This window comes from Calonectris borealis, chromosome 10 (genome assembly GCF_964195595.1).
Source record: "Calonectris borealis chromosome 10, bCalBor7.hap1.2, whole genome shotgun sequence".
Taxonomy (NCBI): Eukaryota; Metazoa; Chordata; class Aves; order Procellariiformes; family Procellariidae; genus Calonectris; species Calonectris borealis.
In genome coordinates, this window is record NC_134321.1 from 12,144,132 (window position 1) to 12,161,085 (window position 16,954).

General features: G+C 45.1%; 1 protein-coding gene across 1 annotated transcript; it reads right to left on the reverse strand.

The window, feature by feature from the left end:
• Positions 1-333: 333 nt before the first annotated feature.
• On the reverse strand, positions 334-14,486 carry CFAP100 (cilia and flagella associated protein 100). The gene is made up of 16 exons (XM_075158874.1): positions 14,342-14,486; positions 12,508-12,681; positions 12,016-12,102; positions 11,554-11,660; positions 9,966-10,158; positions 9,250-9,317; positions 8,433-8,596; positions 7,738-7,818; positions 6,941-7,122; positions 6,701-6,863; positions 5,093-5,141; positions 4,366-4,517; positions 3,417-3,546; positions 2,747-2,949; positions 1,083-1,176; positions 334-693 (listed from the first exon to the last, which is right to left on the reverse strand). The coding sequence occupies exons 2-16, from the start codon at positions 12,572-12,574 to the stop codon at positions 583-585; spliced, it is 1,851 nt and encodes a 616-aa protein (XP_075014975.1). The 5' UTR covers positions 12,575-12,681; positions 14,342-14,486; the 3' UTR covers positions 334-582.
• Between the last annotated feature and the right edge of the window lie 2,468 nt (positions 14,487-16,954).

Sequence of the window (16,954 nt, forward strand, 5' to 3'; positions counted from 1 at the left end):
TATTGTTCTTTGTATGGATGCATCTGACATAAAGCTAATTGTTAGCAGCTTGATTTCTGCAGAGCTTGTGTTTTTCCTTCACTTGTGTCTTTTCCACAGTAGTGGGGTGGAGTCTATAATGAAACCCACCCTTTGGATTAAAGCATAGCCTTCGCTTTTTATAGTCCTTCAACAGACTTTTGATTATAATAAATGTCTGGCAGGTGCCTGGCTTAGTCACACCTTAACAAAGATTGTTACTCAGGACTGCGATAGATCTCACGAGTCGGGTTTGTAGGGGTAGTGCTATTTGTGTCAAAAACTGAATGAGAAAAGCATTGTTGCTAGCAGGAGTCTGAGAAGCAAAATGAGAGAATTTTAATTTATTTTCTTAGGCAAAAGATCAATAGGGGGGAAAAAGGGGTTGCCTGACACAGGAACTTTCCCTCCAGTCTTAGGGTAGGAGAAGATCTTGGGGTAAGAGAAGAGGGGAATTTCATGGGACCGTGAAGTTCATCAACTGAGCAAAGACTAACAGAATGCAGATGAAAAACAACTTCTAGAGTAGGGTCAGCCCTACATGCTGTGGTTAAGGCTATGCTGTCAAGTGAAATAATAGAGTTGTTCTTCTTTCTCCTTATCCGTTTGTTCTTGGCTGTGCTTTTTCTCTTTCCTGGCAGGTGGGTTGGAACGAAACACCAGCCTCCTGCCACTCTGCAGAGGAAGAAGAGGCGCGTGCATCAGTGCTGTGTTGGAATAGCGTGTCTGAACCACGCAGCTAAAGCTGCTTCAAGCTGCCAGGCTCTCCTGCTGCGAGGGGCCATGGCGCATTGCTGTCTGTTTTCTGGGCAGGTTTCAGTGTGTCTATTAAGTGTTTTTTTTCTATTACAAAATGAGTGTCAAGTACCTGAAGGCTGTGTGTGTGCTTGTGCTTCAGCTTCTACAATGTACTGTTGCACCTGCAACTGGTATGGGGGCCATCCCCAACCAGCTATGGAGGCCCCTCGTAACACTCTTCCCTTTACCACTCGATGTTCAAGTACCCCCAGCTTCTCTGACGTGGGCTGTTGAGGCGAGGTGTTCTTATGGATTACTGCACTTACCTTTTTTTTTATAGTTGCCTGTGATCTTTCCAGGGCCCTTTGCAATCTTTCCTCCTGCTGCTGCTTCTGTTGTCTCAGCTTTTCCTCTCTGAGCCTTTTGAAGATAGCAAATAAAGGATGGGTTAAATGCGGCGTGCAGCTACACGGAATATGCTTTTGACACACAGCATCAACATCTAACACTACATTTTACATTACATCTTACATCTAACGGTGTAAGACCACCGGAGCACAGGGGTTTGGGTATAGCTGATGCCGGAGTTTGTTGCTGTGAAGTTGGTAAGAGGGAAAGAAACACTTGGTGCAGTTGATCCTACTCGTTCTGGAGTGAGGGGTGGAAAAAGCACGTCAAGCTTTGCAAATGGGGATGTCGGACAGTTGTTCGTTGTTACAGACATGCTCTGTACCACCTTCAGCAGGTGACTTACGCTCTACAGTTGACCAGGATGCTCACCAGCTTTGTGGGTGAATGGTGCTTATTGTGTCCTAAGGGTTCTCACCAGTGCAACCAAGTCTGTAACGTACAGATGTGAGTAGGAGGGGTTTACATCCACGGAGCTACACTTCGCCTAAATGGGCACAGTGGAGGCTGATGCTGTTAACTTGCTGCAATTCCCTGTGGAAATGAAGCGCTGGAACAGAAATGGGCTCAAGCTATGGAACACTGCGGCAGAGAGAAAATGAATTCTTAACCTTGTGGTCTTCGGGAAAATTTTAAATGCTCTTTGAAGGTTTTTTTTTGTTTGGTTGGTTTTGCTTTTTATTTGGGGGGTCAGATTCCTTCCTGAATTCTTCTCCTCCATCCCCAGAGTAGAATAAATGTGTGTCTCATTTCTTTGTTAAGTTAAGAGTGCAAAACCATTCACAGAACATCAGGAAGAAGCATCACAACCTTTCTACTACAAAGGTGAGGAAAGATGCAGAGAGAGAAAGTAAGTAGGAGGGAAATGTCACTGTTCTGGCTTTAAATCCTCACACTATTTTATTATTTTTTTCTCTGCTGGATCTGATTCACCTGAGGATGGCCAGATACAATCAGCTGTCCAGTTGCATCTTTGCTATTTATGAGGGGAAATTGCATTTGCAGATTGTGTAACTGAGCCAAAAGGAACGTGTCTCATCTTGGAACCTAAATTTATTGTGTTAATTGGCTACTGTTTAATTTAGTAATACAAGTTAAACTTAAGGGTTTTGTAGAAGAAACATCTGAAAGCTGGCATTGCTAACATGCCCTTATGGACCTGTTGAAGCCTGACAAAATATCAGGGCATGTCAGATTTCGAGTGTGTTAAATAACTACAGAGGAGTAATTTTCTATTTAATCAGATTAAATATTGTTACTGCAAATTGTCGTCTTAAAATGATGATTCTCATCATTGAATCTGTTTTTGGTTTTTTTTTGTTTGGGGGTTTTTTTTTAGTCTTCCAGACTTTTCCCTTTTCTAATGTAGCTGTGGGCTGCTGCTCACTGATTGGGAAATGCAGGTACTATGAATGTGAAACCCTTAAAGAAGTAAAATGGGATGGATTGGTCACACTGGCTTTCAGATTGCTGTTACAGTTTCCTCAGCTGATCTGACAAATTTGGCTTTTTCAGTGGCTTTGCTTTTGGCTGTCAACATTTAAAAATAGAGGCCCCATTTCCAGAAGAGGTCTTGTCTAACCTTATCCTCCATTCCTTTTTTTTGGCTTTCTCAGCCTGTTCTCTCTCTGCTGGTGGGATTCTCTCCAGGTTGTCCAGTAAATCATTGAGCCATTTTTCTATCACCATTAGCATCTGCACCGTCTGCAGGTTTGACTCATTTTCTCCAGTGCAGTGGCAATAGACTTCCAGCACTTTCTTGTGCAGGCTTGTGAGCATTTTGTCCTAGAAGTGAGAGGAGATACGGTGAGAGACACGGCTGGGTTCTGCCCAGTAGAACCACAACATCCCTCCAAAAGCAAAGCAAATCAGTACGCTTTAATTCCCTCAACAAGACTCAATTGCTTGTTTCCCGGTTTGCTTAGCACCAGTCTGGGCTAGATGGCTGTATTGAGCCATTCTTCTGCTGGTCTCATCGTCCCAGCTTTGCTGTGGCCTGGGACAGGTTGCAGCTGCCTTTGTGAGCCCTACTCCCACCTCGTAGCAGCGGCGCGGAGCAGACGCCTTTGCCCCGGTTTGCTGCCTCAGCGGTGCCCCAAACCTGCCCTTGCTCTAGCTCCGTTGCTGAGAAACAGTGCTGATCCCCCCCCAGCGCTACCCGCTGTCTGCTCTTTTCCCAGGATGGATATGGCTGCTGGAGAGGAACCGTTTATGTGCGTGCTGACCCCCCTTGCCTTGATCTCGGGGTGTACCTGATCGTTGTATTCTCCAGAGGAAAAGAGGTGAACTTTGAGCTTCAGATCTGCTACTCTCTCTTCTTCCTTGGCGATGGAGGATTTGAGGGTGACTACCTGCTGTTTCAGCTCTGCTAACTCTTTCTCCCTAGGCCAGCAGAGAAAGGAGGTGTGTTGAAAGGGCACCTCTGAAACACACGGCGACTCTGCTGCTCTCCAGCCTGGGACCGTCCCTCCTGCTGCCGGCAGATGGAGGTAACACTTCATGCCATTTCTGGGGACCTTGCACCCACAGCTCTGGGAGCAGAGGGAACTTGTGATTTTTCTGGAATAACGGTTACTGTGCTGGTGTGAGGGAGGGAGAAGTAGCATAGCTAAACATTCAAGATTTTTTAGTAAGTCAATGGGGGAAGTAGATTACCGTTAAAAACTTTCACAAGGGGATAAGCTACACTTTAAATGGGAATATGTGTGTCTACCTGCCACTGAAATACTATATTGCAATTACACTTGCTTCCCTGCTGGCTTCCTCTAGGAAGAGTTTGCACTGAGTCAGAATACGTGCTGTCTGGATCACTCTAGGACATGCCTTGTTTCTTCCTTTGGTCTTTCTTTATGAGAATTACACGGTACTTCTGGCTTATGTCCACACTGGGATGCTAAATGCATCAGTTCCCCAGCCTGACCCTTGAGGATAAGGAACTAGTCCCAAGCTCAGGTCCTATCTCCTAAACTACATAGATGGGCCACCTTCCTGGGAGCTCACAAGATGGTGAGTTGCCTGGGCTGCAACTGGGCTCTAAGGTATGAGAAGGAGACTCTTTGTCGTGTGCTGCGTGAACAGCATTACCTGTGGTCTGCAGCATGAGCCTGGTGGCGAGGTGCTAGTGGGGGCAAGAGGGGGTCACTTACGTTGGAAAGCTGGGGCACAGGGACCCCTTCCCACCACTTGCAGGATCACACTTACATTCTTTCCTGTGTGGTGATGAAAGTCTGTTGGACCTTGTCCAAACTTTCCTCGGTCTCCTGGGAATTCTGGATGAAGGACAAGATCTCTTCCTCCATCTCCATGAAAATAGACAGCAGTTGTTGGGGATCAGTAAAATACAACTCAGGCTCCTGGAGTGGAACACACATGTGATGAGTTTTTGTCCTCCTCTAGCTTCTTTTCCATTGAACTACATGGAGGTTGGTCTGCACCAGCCCTGGCTGTTCAAATGCTCTCCCATGTGGAGAGGGCCACAACTGTCCACATACAAATGTCTCCCACCTTCCTGCCATGTGTGTAGTTTTACGCTACCTCAGTAGCTCACCCCTAAAACAAGTTGCATTTTGGGGAGTAAAAAGTGGTGCGAATATCTGTGAGTGGGAAAACTTCAATTTCAGACATAAAACAGTAACTTCACTAATTTCAAAATCTCCCATTATATAATGTCATATCTTGTTGGGGAATGGCAAGCTTTGAGAAGATGGTAGGTTTTTGGAAAGGAAGAGGAAAGTTAAACTAAGGTATTTGTAATATGTGTGGCTAAAACATGAACATTTATGAATATATAAACATACATTTATAATTATTGGCTACAGTAACTCCTCAATACCATAATGAATGGTTAGAAGGTGAGAGAAATTAGTGACATGAACAAATGACACAGGACAAACAGAACGTGTAAATATTTCAACACGAGACTTCTGACCTCATCTTCGTCCGAGCAGGTTTCGCTTTCTGCATCCTCCAATGAACTTCTGAAAAAGCGTTTTGTGTATCAGGCCCTTAGAGAAATGATAGCTCAAAGCAGACCTCGTTAGTGAATTATGAACTGTTGTTTGCTGTTGCTGTTTGCTCCTGAACAGTCCTTTGTACATTCACACGTTTGGCCCCCGTGGCTGTGGGCTATTTGGGGGTCAGTCGGAGCTCGGGGTCACACAAATACGCAGCGCGGGAGCTACGTCTGTCCAAGGCAAGCTGCCTTTTGAGCTGCCCCGGGCTCTGCTGGCCACGGGGTCGGGACATGACGCATGAGCCTGAACTGAGGGTGTTGATCCAAACGCCTTTAAACTCGATGGGAGGCTTTGGCTCTTGGGCTTTGGCTCTTGGGCAATGAGAAGGCAGAGGTGAGAGCCTTATTAAAAAGGCTCAGGCAGCAGCACAGCAAGTGTAGAGAAAGCCTTGTGCTCCGTGTGGGATGTGGTACTGCTCCTATACAACATGGTGTAGCCACTATGGGGGTCTGCAGTTTTTACCTGCCCTGGGAGAAGGTTGTTGAGTGCTTCTTCCTCTGCACAGCCTACTGCCATTAACCAGCAGTGCCGCCTACTTTCTTGCCTGCTCAGCCCCAGCGCAAGCGTGCGCAAGAGCTGGAAGAGCAAGGCAAGAGGTGCCTGACTGATGTTGGCAGCAGAGCCTGCTCATCACCTCCACTTGCACCTGCCACCCTGTCCCATGGAGGGGTGAAAAACCTCTGTTTGCATCATCTTAGTGCCAGCCCCGCTTGTGTCCGCATCGTTCCTGCCATGTGGCAGCAGCCCGGTGATTGCAGTGTCTTCACGAGGGGTGGCACATGGCAGCCCTGCTTGGCAGAGCCTGGCACCTGCAACGCTCAGAGTGGAGGCAGAGGAAACGGCCCTGCAAGCAATGATTTACTTCAAACTCTATTGATAGCCAGGGTTTTTGGCCTGAGGAGACTCACCAGCCACTCGCGCTTTGCTTTTCCAGAATACTGCTTTCTTTGGCTAAGAAGCTGGAGCTGGTCGTACTTGCCTCATACTCCCATCTGCCCCCCCTCTTCTCAGGCTCCCCTGCCGACACTACAGCAGCGTTACCCTGCCTGCACCCCAGCATACACCGTCTGAAGGCTCCTACCTAAAGCAGACAGTCCATGCAATGTGGGTCTGCAGTGACCTTGGACCTTCGTTAATGGCAAAACACCAGGCAGCTATTTGCATGGCGGCTGTGACCAACAGTGGAAACCAGGATCTCAGCCTCAAATAGGCCACAGAGAAGCTTTGCTCCAGGACAAATGCCCTAGGTCTATGATTCCTTCTGGGGTTACCTCAAGGCCCAAATTCTTTGGGCAAGGCTCTCAGCGGAGGATTTGAGGATGGAGCTCTGTTGGAGTAGCTACAAAGGTACTGACTTGCACACCTGATGGCTTTCTACTGGTATTTTGAATTGTTCCAGTAGGACCCAGACCTCAGAATGCTCACAGCCAAGGTGAGGAGTAGGTTTCCTCTGTACTGACTCCCAGTCAGTTGAAAGCTCTCTCCGGTATTTAAGTCTGTTGTTTGCATTGTCGTGTACTTACAGTTTTCTTGTTGATAGAGGCTTCAGGAAGTTTTTGGGCTGTGGCCTGATCTCACGTAATGACCTGAAGTCCAAACTTTTTGAAGTCAGCAGGGAACTTGGCACATCTCTATAACCGGTGCTGTAGGGACTGGCAGCGTTTGTCCTGGCTGTCAGACCCTGGCCTGGAGACAAGAAGAGATGTACGCTTAGAGCATGGGGCCTCCCAGTGAGGAGTGGGCAGCTCTTCCCGGGCACTCACCCTGCTCTGCGGTGGTGGGAGGCGAGGCACCTTCTTCATTAGCTTTGGATGGCGTTTTCAAATCCTTTTTCTTTGTGTGCTTTTTTCCATGTTCCTCTTGCCACTCTTTCGGAGATAGTTGATAGAGGAAGTCCCTGTACATCTTGTACTCTCGCAGAGTATTCTTGAATCTGGATATATCACTGGGTTGAGAGAAGCGGACAAAGTTTGTTAGCAGGGAGGAAAACCCCTGTTTGAACAGGTTCTTTCTAACTCTTGATATTCAGCTTCACCCAGAGAAGGGGCAAGAGGGCACAAGTCTTCATGGACGTGCAAAGACAAATGGGAACCTGCCCTGCGTGCTCTCTGTGGTCCCTCATGTGGAAGTTGTCTGATCACATCTCTGTGGCCAGAACCTTGCTATGGCACTGGGCTTGCTAATTTGGGAATTTTTACTTGAAAATGAATGAGAAATCTTGCCAGCTCAACACTTAATGGGAATTAAAATTTTTTTTTCATCTTTCCCCAGGTCACCATTAAAATGTATTACTTACTTTTGTTTGGTTTTTAATCTGAGACGAGGCATTTAATTGTGGTTTTGGAATATTTATACTTTTTAAAAATATCATTAAAAAACCAGTTGCGTTGTTTTAGAAACAAAGCCAGCATTTGGAAAACAAAAGCTGAAACATTTTGACTCTTAAAATTGAACACTTTCAGAAATCTTTTTGCCCGATTCCCTTTTTCCCCGAGGGCTGTGAGGGTATATCGCTGTAGGGGCTGTTAAAGGCTAGGCAGGAATAGTGTGCAACCGTTACCTTTGGAGGTTCTCCATTTGGGAAGTGATTGCCTGGATCTCTGTTACTTTCTTTGTCTTTGCTGTGGTTTCTTTTTCGGCACTAGGGAAGAGTGCATAAACATAAGCCATAAAACAATTTAACAGTAAGTGGGTAGTGAATTAAGGTGCGTATAAAACGGAGAAAAAGATGTGGGGGGGAGCAGTGGAAATCTCTCTTATAGATGTATCCCAGGTGATGCTTGGCTCCTGCCTGAAGGCCCTGCTTGTCTTGGCAAAGAGAGCAAAGCTTCCAGGGTAGGGCCTCCCTAATTTGGCTGCTGCTGAGCATCAGCTGCTGCTCTGCCCTTGTGATACCTGTAATGGGCCAACGTGCTCAACTTGCTTCACTTAGGGGACTGTTCCTGCTGTGAGGGGTTGGGCAGAAGCATCTCCCTCTCCTAAGGGTGTTGTGAGAGGAATGGAAGTGGTGGGGTCAACAGCAGGTTCCTTGCTGCAGCCAAATCAAGGGCTTTTGCAATGAGGGTATTCCCCAGCTATTGTTCTCCTTCCTCTCTTTCGTTGAATGTGTGGGGAGAAAGTGCCACCGGGTCTGTAACTCTGGGCGAACTCAGACATAGAGCATTTGCTAGCCAAAACCCTGCAGGGAGGTCAAGAAAAAGACCTCCTGTGACCAGCGCAAAAGAGCACACGGGTGGTTCCCTCAACTTCCATTACATTTTCAGGGCTTGAACAGCGTTTTTATGGTTCTCCTTCAGGAAGTCATCAAACATGGCAGCATCCTTCTCCAGGTAGTACGCAGCTTTTTCCAGTTTTCTTTCCTCTTTCTTTACTATGTTGTCCATCCTTTGAATCTCATCTCGCTTTACTGCTATGGCGTACTGAAATGAACCCAAAAGGCAACACAGTCACATCGGTTGGTTGATTTTAAAGGTATGTTGGTTTAGCCTTGTTCTTGGTTACCTTATTACCTTATAGTTGTTGGCGGAGAGGGTAAGGATTTCAAACCAAGGTATGTGTCTTAGTGCAAACTAGGTACATAGAGGCCAGGAGATATTTCAGAAGTAATATAGCAAATAACCAGTGAAATTAAAGACAGAATCCAGAAGTCCCAACACTGCATTAACTCCTGGCTGACAAAGATTGATTCAGTTGTGTTACAGCACAATAATAGAGGTGAATAACGGGGACATTCCAGCACGGCTCCCTTATTTTGAGTTCAGAATGGCTCCCAGCTATAATTTATGTATAGGACAGCAGGAGCCAAAAGGTCAGTATATCTGTGCATCTCACAAATGAAATAGTTGCATGGCTGTTACTGGATGGTGCGAATGACCTATGTTCCTTTCTTGGTTGGGGATTGCTGGACTATAGACCATGAACACAGGACTTGGACAATCAGTTCATGAGGTCTGATGTGCGCCTCCTTGCTGTGATCTCTAGGCAAGGGATCTCAGGGGAAAAAAGGCAAAATAAAGCAACACAGGGAAGAATAATTAAATGAACAGAAAGTAACATTCTTAAAGCCAAGTACCTCAAGTAAAAATGTCTCTCTTCTCTCATTTATGTAGTCACGGAAGGTCTGTTTTTGTAGTGGGTAATCTGAAATGAGGATATAAAGTTGATCAGACTAGAGGGGGAAATATGGCCAAGGCAAAACACAGTGAATATGGAGGCTGCTGTGAGCATGGATGTGGTTGGCATTGGAGCTGGCCATACTGATTATTTTATTATAGTTTTGATCTTGTTTAGGGTCAGTTTCATATGGGCTTTTGTGGAGTAAAACCAGGTAGAATGGAGTGGAGAATCTGGCCCTTACAAAGGTCACTGTCCTCTAGACATTAATGGCAAAGCTACTCCTCATGTCTGAGGCAGAAAATTTAGGCCCACATCCACTAAAATCCAACTTTAGGTCATCTTAGTAGAAATGTCTGCATGGCACGAGGTCCTGCAAACTCTCAGCTGACTCCCAGCTGATTCCCAGAGCTCACAGCTACGGCAGAGACCATAGAGGATGGCGGAATCCAGGCTACTGCTGTGGGGGTGATACAGGCTCTGTATGTAAATGCGTGAGATGGAGGTGGCCCAGCCATGCAGAGGTTGGCAAGATGCAGCATATATCTATTGTGTCTGCAAGAGCTCACCAAAGTCAGCTACAGCTAACTGCTACTCCCATCCTCTCTTTGGTTTTTACTTTAGGCTGTTACCCAGCTGAGCAGCACCACTACAAAGATAGTAACTGTTCTCTACCTTTTTTAATTGCTGTCTTCCATGAAAGACTCTCCTGAAGGGTTTTCAGTCTTTCTTCATTTGTTGCCTGTCTTCTGTCCTCCTCTTCTTCCTCCTTTTGCAGAGCTTTCCAGAACCCTTTTTGCTTTGCTTTTATTTTAGAGGAGAAAGTAAATTTCTCATGGATTTTCATGGTCTTCATCCTTTCACGTTCCTATGAGGAGAAGTCAGTTACGCGGACGGTTTGATTTTTGTGGTTTTTAAAGACATGAGTGGTTATTATTCACAGTTTAGAAATTTGCAGGCTACTGATATCCTGCTGATGCATGTTTGCTTGGTTTATCTGACTACTCCCAATGATGTTCTCTCTTGAGGCAACTGAAACACTTCATTTCTTAGCATTTGTTCTCATTAGTTTGTTGATTTGTATTCTGCATCTAGCCACCAGCTGTGACAGTTTGTACCTACTCAGTGTCCTCATTTTTCCTTCCTGGATTATTCCTGGGGGAGAATGGAAATTTCCAGAGATTCATCTTTAAAGTTCCTTGGTGAAAGGGGACAACAGGACAGCCCACGCTCAATACCGATTCAGTCCAACTTTCACAAAGGCATGTAAACCCTCAAGTTCGGATTGAGAGGATCTATTCACACCCACTCCAGAGCTTTCTGGAGGGTAAAAGGTTGTTCATGGTCAGTCTCTCACATGGGCTGAAGTGTAATTCATTGCTCTTTGCCCACTTTGGGCATGGGTTAGGCTGAGGACATCACTCAGCAGACATCCTTAGTGCACTTCTTCCTAAGCCCTTCCCGATACTTACACAGTGACGCTCAACCCAAGCTAAAACCAGACTATCAGTCATCAATGTGAGGTGAGGAGGCTTGCTTAAGCTTGTTTGAAGCCCTCCCTTTGTGATTTAGAAACAACGACCTCTTGCTTCCACACTACTGCCTGGCTTCTGCAACCACGTGCAACAATCAGACCTCTCAGAGATGTGACAACCTCTCTGTGACTTCCCACCCCTTTTGGATTGCATGCCCTAAGGAAAGTCCACTGCAGAAATAAGGAAGAAAGAGACATTCCTGAGACCTGACACCTGGTCTGGTGGGTTGCAATTCCCTATGTTATGGAGAGAAGCCTAAGGCATGAAACCCATGTCGTCCTTCTTCCTAGGCATTCATTTTGTTGGCAGTTCAGAAGAAGGTCACATTAAACATTGGAATACAGCTTCCCAAAGAGGAAGCCAAGCCTGTTGAAGTGGAAAGCAAGAGATCTTGCACCAAAACTTTATGTAGAAATCAATGCTAACAGCACTGGCAGCAATCTTCTCCAGGAACAGGAGTGAGTGGTAAATCTACCTTGAAGTAAGCAAACAAAGTGACAATATCCAGATTTTGCACTAGCAACCAGCAAGCCTGGGCTCAGATCTGCTCTTGGTAAAGCTAATCTCTCATCATGGACTTCAGTGGACTTGAAACTGGTCTGGGAGAATCTCAGCTGAATTTGGCAGCTATTATTCCTGTCATGCACTAAATTTTGGTATTATATTGGTTGGTTGCCTGCCCTAGTGAACTGCTTGTATATACATTGGCCTAAAGCATGTAAACGTACCGCCTTAGCCTTTTTTCTTTCCTTGTCCCTTATTAAGAAAATATCGGTATCTGGAGGAATTGTAAATGGATTTTTCATTGGGTTTTCTTCATCCTCTTCTGGGCTTTCTGCAAAAAATGGGTGAAGATGTAGAAGACGTGAGGCAGAATATCAAGACCCAGTGCAAAGGGACTCTGCAGCATCACGCCTGAAGGGCAGGCAGCTGTGCTCACAGCTGCAGATATCTAACAATGCTGAATCAAGTGGGGAGCTGGATAGGGCTTATAAGAAGCCAGTGATATAACGAGACCTCTGTACGGTTTATGTCACTTGACCATATCTTGATCAACTCGGTATCAGCCAGGGATTTTTGTAAGTCTGGAGCTATTTTACCTGTTTCATTTGATCGTGGGCAGAAGAGTCCGAATACAGGCCTCTCCTTGGACCTAACAACGAAAAGCTGCCAGAGCATCATGACTTTACCTGACAGCACAAGCTGGGTTTCCATTCCAGGTTTGGAAGAGAGACTTTTAGATGTTGACTCTGTATGTGGAGATGGCATCTTTGACCCTGGCCCAAGGAAAACCATAAACAAATCAATCAACTGGGACCTGCCAATAACTGATGCAGTAAGTTTTACAGCAGTGATGGGCCTAGGGGCTTTCTGGACCTTAACCACTGAGCCTTTTGTATCTGTAGGAACTAACAAAAAGCTTCAGTAAACTGGAAAATATTTGTGATCTGACCCCAAAAAGGAGATGTTCATCCCTGGCTTATGTGAAAGCTGTGTAAATCAGAGTCCTCCTTACACACACACTGATGGGAAAGCAAAGACAAAACAATCTGGATATAAAAAGCAACTCAAGTCCCTTGCCTTTTGTTCCACCCACATCTCCAGTTCCGATCCAGACCCATACTTTTTCATCCTTCCATTGCTGGTTCACAAGCAACATTTTTACTCCCTAAAGCTCTTACCAGAAATTGCTTCGGCACTGTGGGTTTCTTGCGATAAGGCTGAGTGATTGTTGGACAGCACAGACATGCTGTAGGGAACTCTGTCGTGTGTTTAATTTTAGGCTGGCAAACTGTTGAAGGTTAGGTTTTTGTTTCTCTGAATCCAGCCTCTTTTTGTAGTCTTTGCTATGGGCCCTAGGGGAAAAGGCATAATTGTAATGATCTCACTTACAAAGAACAGATAGACCATTGTTAAAGTTGTCCTCTAATCAACAAAGGCAGCAAGCTGGGTCCCAGTGAGGTATTAGTTCAATTGATACAATTGTGCTGCTGGGACCATTCCTGATCTGCACTGGTATAAGACACAGCAGAAAATATCCTCTTGCGCTTGCACTAGTTTTAAGGCTATTTTAGAGTATCATTTTTTGCTCTGAACAGCCTCCAGTTTTTATGTATTTTGAGCGAAACTCATCTGGCCTAATTTCCATGTACGTCCTTGGTGCTTTGTGTTTCCTATTGGCTGTGTTTCTGCAGCTGCCCAATTAGTATCTTATTCTTTGGAGGTGTCAAACTTCCACTGTTGATGAGACACAGAGGCTGAGGTAGAATTTAGGCTGTTTGAATACATCCCAAATGTTTTCTCTCTCTTTTTCAGTTCTTGAAGTACCTTTTCCAAAAGCCTCCTTGACTGGTTGCTTAGATTTCATGTCTCTCTAAACTTTGCGTAACTTAATGGGACATTTTTCTCTAGGCGTCCCTCATCTACGTCCTGGAACAACATAACCCCTGCTGATGATGCGAGTTTTGGAGAAAACCCCATCAGGGCAGGGTAGGAAGGCAGTCAAATGCCTGCAGCGTTCAGCTGAATACACTTTGTGAAATATGCAGAGCAGTTGCAGCAAACACCTGGATGTTCAGCCCTCGTAGTGCACACCTTGACTTCTGTAATCTAAAACCCTTCTCATAAAAATCCTCTCGTTCATGTGGTTGATTTAAATTCCTGCTACAGGGAATGGGACTGAAAAGCAGGACTAGACAGAGGATACTGGCATATGGAAAATAATTCTCAGTGAAACTCTCGGAGATAAAAAGTGCTTTATAATATAATTTTAGCAAAGTATAGGAATTTGTTTCTAAAATTAACTTATAAATATTCATTTAAGGTATTTATGGTTTGAGTTTGTTGGGTTTTTTTTAATAGATTTTTTGCACATCACTTTGGAAATAATGCCAAAAGCTACAGAAGCACTAGTTGTGCTAATTATAATTATTAAGCTCAATAATGCAAATAAAAAATTGCTTTGTTGCTAGAATCATTTAGCATATATTTCACTGTCTCTGACATTTTTATGTTTCAGTAGCTACATACCAATGGCCAGTAGTATGTGAATCAATAGATAAGGCATTCATGGTTTTAGTTTACCGAAACATTTATTCAGTGCTTTTCCCTAGCATCAAGCTGCCGCACAGAAAAAAATATGCCAAAGTAAACATGCAAACAGTTCTAAAAAATAATACAATAAAATCCATACACCATGTTCCCAGAGCACTGGATGAGCATATGTTTTATACACTCAAATGATTTAAATGATGCCACCGCTTGCAGAGAAGGCTCGTTACGCTTGCTGGGAAACCATTCCAAGTTTTGAGCTACAGAGCAACTCTTCCAGGGACAGATGTGCCCCATTTCCCAATACGTACCCCCCGACTCGCACATGGAGGAGGAGCGGGTTAGTGCGTGTGATTTCCCGGTGACACACGCCAGCACCTCCATCCGGTCCGCTGTATCGGATGTGGAAAACAGAAAAGAAATTGCCGTGATTGCCCTCGCCCCCTTTATTTTTTGGTTTCTCACCCAAAGGAGAGCTCCTGCAGGCTCCTCTCCGCAGGGGGCCGTGGTCAGACGGGGCCGTGGCCGCGGTGCAGCTCGGCTCGGCTCGGCTCCTGGCTTTCTCCCGCCTCTTGTTTGCGTTGCCATGGAAACCTGTGCGCCGGCTACCGGCCGCGCCGGCTACCGGCCGCACCTGCCCCGCAGGCACGCCAGGGGTGCATCGCTCCCGTCTGGCCTTAGGCCTGGGTCCCCTGCAGCCGGGACAAGTGTCCCTACCCCGGTGGAGTGGGGCTGAGCCAGGGGGGTCCTCCCGGAGCCCGGCCGCCAGCGGAGGCTTCACAAAATCAGCTGCCTGGCTGCCACGCAGGCACATCGGTAGGTCTCCTGAGCAGGCAGCTCGCTGAAGTTCAAACCAGATGTCCGGATGGAGAAGGAAGAAAACTTCTGTGGTGTACGAGGTCTCCCTGGCTTGCTGAGCTCTTTATTCATTATTTCAGTCCACATGGCCTGGGAATCGGGTATTCAACCCCATCTCTGCAAGCAAAGCAGTGGGGAAGAAATGGGAGCTGGAGCCTCTGATTGTGGAAATGGCTGTAATTTATCATTTCATAGCTTCTGCCTTGCTCTTTCTCTTTGTGAATTCTGAACTGCCACAGTTTGGAGACTATGTGTGGTATGGGTGAATGAACTGTCCTTTACTGGAGGTTCCCCAAGTCAATAGTGCTATAGAAACCCAAATATCACCTTCCAAATATCATATAATTCTAAAGATCATTTGATAAAATACCAGTTGAAAAAAGTAATACATTTTAATGGAGGAAAAGATCCTTAAATCCCCATATTTACTCTTTCCTGTTTCTGAGAAGACCAAATCAGTTCCAAATGGATCATGTTCTTCTCTAGACTCTTTAGACTTTCTGTTAATACAATTTCAGTTTTTTGAAATAGCCATTTCTTTCACTTACTGATAGGTTTCCAAAACGGCTTTCTTCATCTGAATAACTCATGCAATAAATAGCATGATTTTCTGTAAGTGGAAACTCCCATTTGATTGTTATAGTTCTTTTCTGTAATTGCTGATTATCAAGAGACTGGATTCAGGCAACAGAAGGAAAATGCTTATACAGAAAGAAATTTCTTTTTATTCTGCATGTGAATGCTTTGATTTTTAGCAGCGATGCAGAAAAACATAGTGCTATATTTTGGGAAATTTCCCAAATGTATTGGGGAGTATGTATAAAAAATGAGACTATAGAATAATTTCCATTACCAAAAAAATAATTGAGGAATAAATTGTACTTAAGATGCATTTTTCTATAGGCATAATATCAAGTGGTCTTTGTTCAGAAATACCAGTTTATTACAGAATTGCGAATTTGCCGCAGTGGTAACATCACAGAAATAGATAACAGAAAACTAAGACATTTGAACATCTATGGCTCCGTCTGGCATAGTCTCTATATCAATGAATGATACATTTATATATCCATTGCTCTGTTCTGTGCTATCCTTGCTAAACACTTATTTCCCCAAACTGGAACAGAGATTATTTAAAAGCAGAGATGTATTTTGTGAATTCTTGGAAATATGCAAGCTCTTCATAGCTTTGGTTCGTTGTTCGTGTCCCACACATGCCATAAGCCACTTACACTTTGCATTTCCTTGAGGGCAAAGAAGTTTTTAAGGCCAGAAGGACATCTAGGGTCTATTCTTAGCCACCATTAACTTGGTTAATGAATGGAATAAACAGCATGTGCAACATTATGGCAAAATCTGCCTGGTGGCATAGGCTGTGCAGCTGACCAGTGCTGTGGCTCGTTAGGGACTTCTGGGTTGTATAATGTTGCTTCAGGGCACCATGGTTTTGGGGCTTATTAAATGTCTAGACAGTGCTTCCTCGGTGCTGAGGAAGCCAGGCACTTTGCGTGATAAGAATGGCAGGTTGCTGCTTACGTTTCCAACAGGATGGCTGCAGATTCGGAGGCTTGTAGGAGGTGGTTTTGTTAGGACACGGGATTGGGATTTCAGGATATCGTTATTTCTTTGCTCCCTTCATTTCTTTCTTGAAGGGGTTACTTGTATTCTCCACTCCTTGGTCGCCAGTTTGTGATGTGAAGTGGTTACTTGTCCTCTCCATTCAGTCACCCCGTTTGTGACGTGGGGATGCTGATCCCTACCACAGAGGTGCTGCGAGGGTTAATTAGTGTTGGCAAAACATTTTGAAATGGCTGATTGAGAAACACTGCCAGAGATGAAAGCTGAATAAGTATCCAGATAAATAAATATTCCTTTGTAGTCTTATCATTACGGGAAACTCCCTGTGTACCCAGGGTGCTGCACAGGTCACTGAGCAGTCATCTCCCCATTGCCTGGAGCCCTCTCAAGAGGACTCATTTATTTAAGTATTTCACTTTAGTTTCTGTGATGTGAGCCACAATATGTACCACTCAAAGAGAAAAGCCTGGCAGTAACCAGCAAATACCACGGAAATACCAAATGTATTGGCAGTTTTTTCTTTCTCTGGAACTCTTGTTCCTGTATTTCCCGGTGAATTGTGCGGCTGCAGAACCTGGAGCAACCAGGAGGGAGATGGGGAAGTCGGAGCCTATTCCCAGGGTTAGACACAAGGAAGGAGGA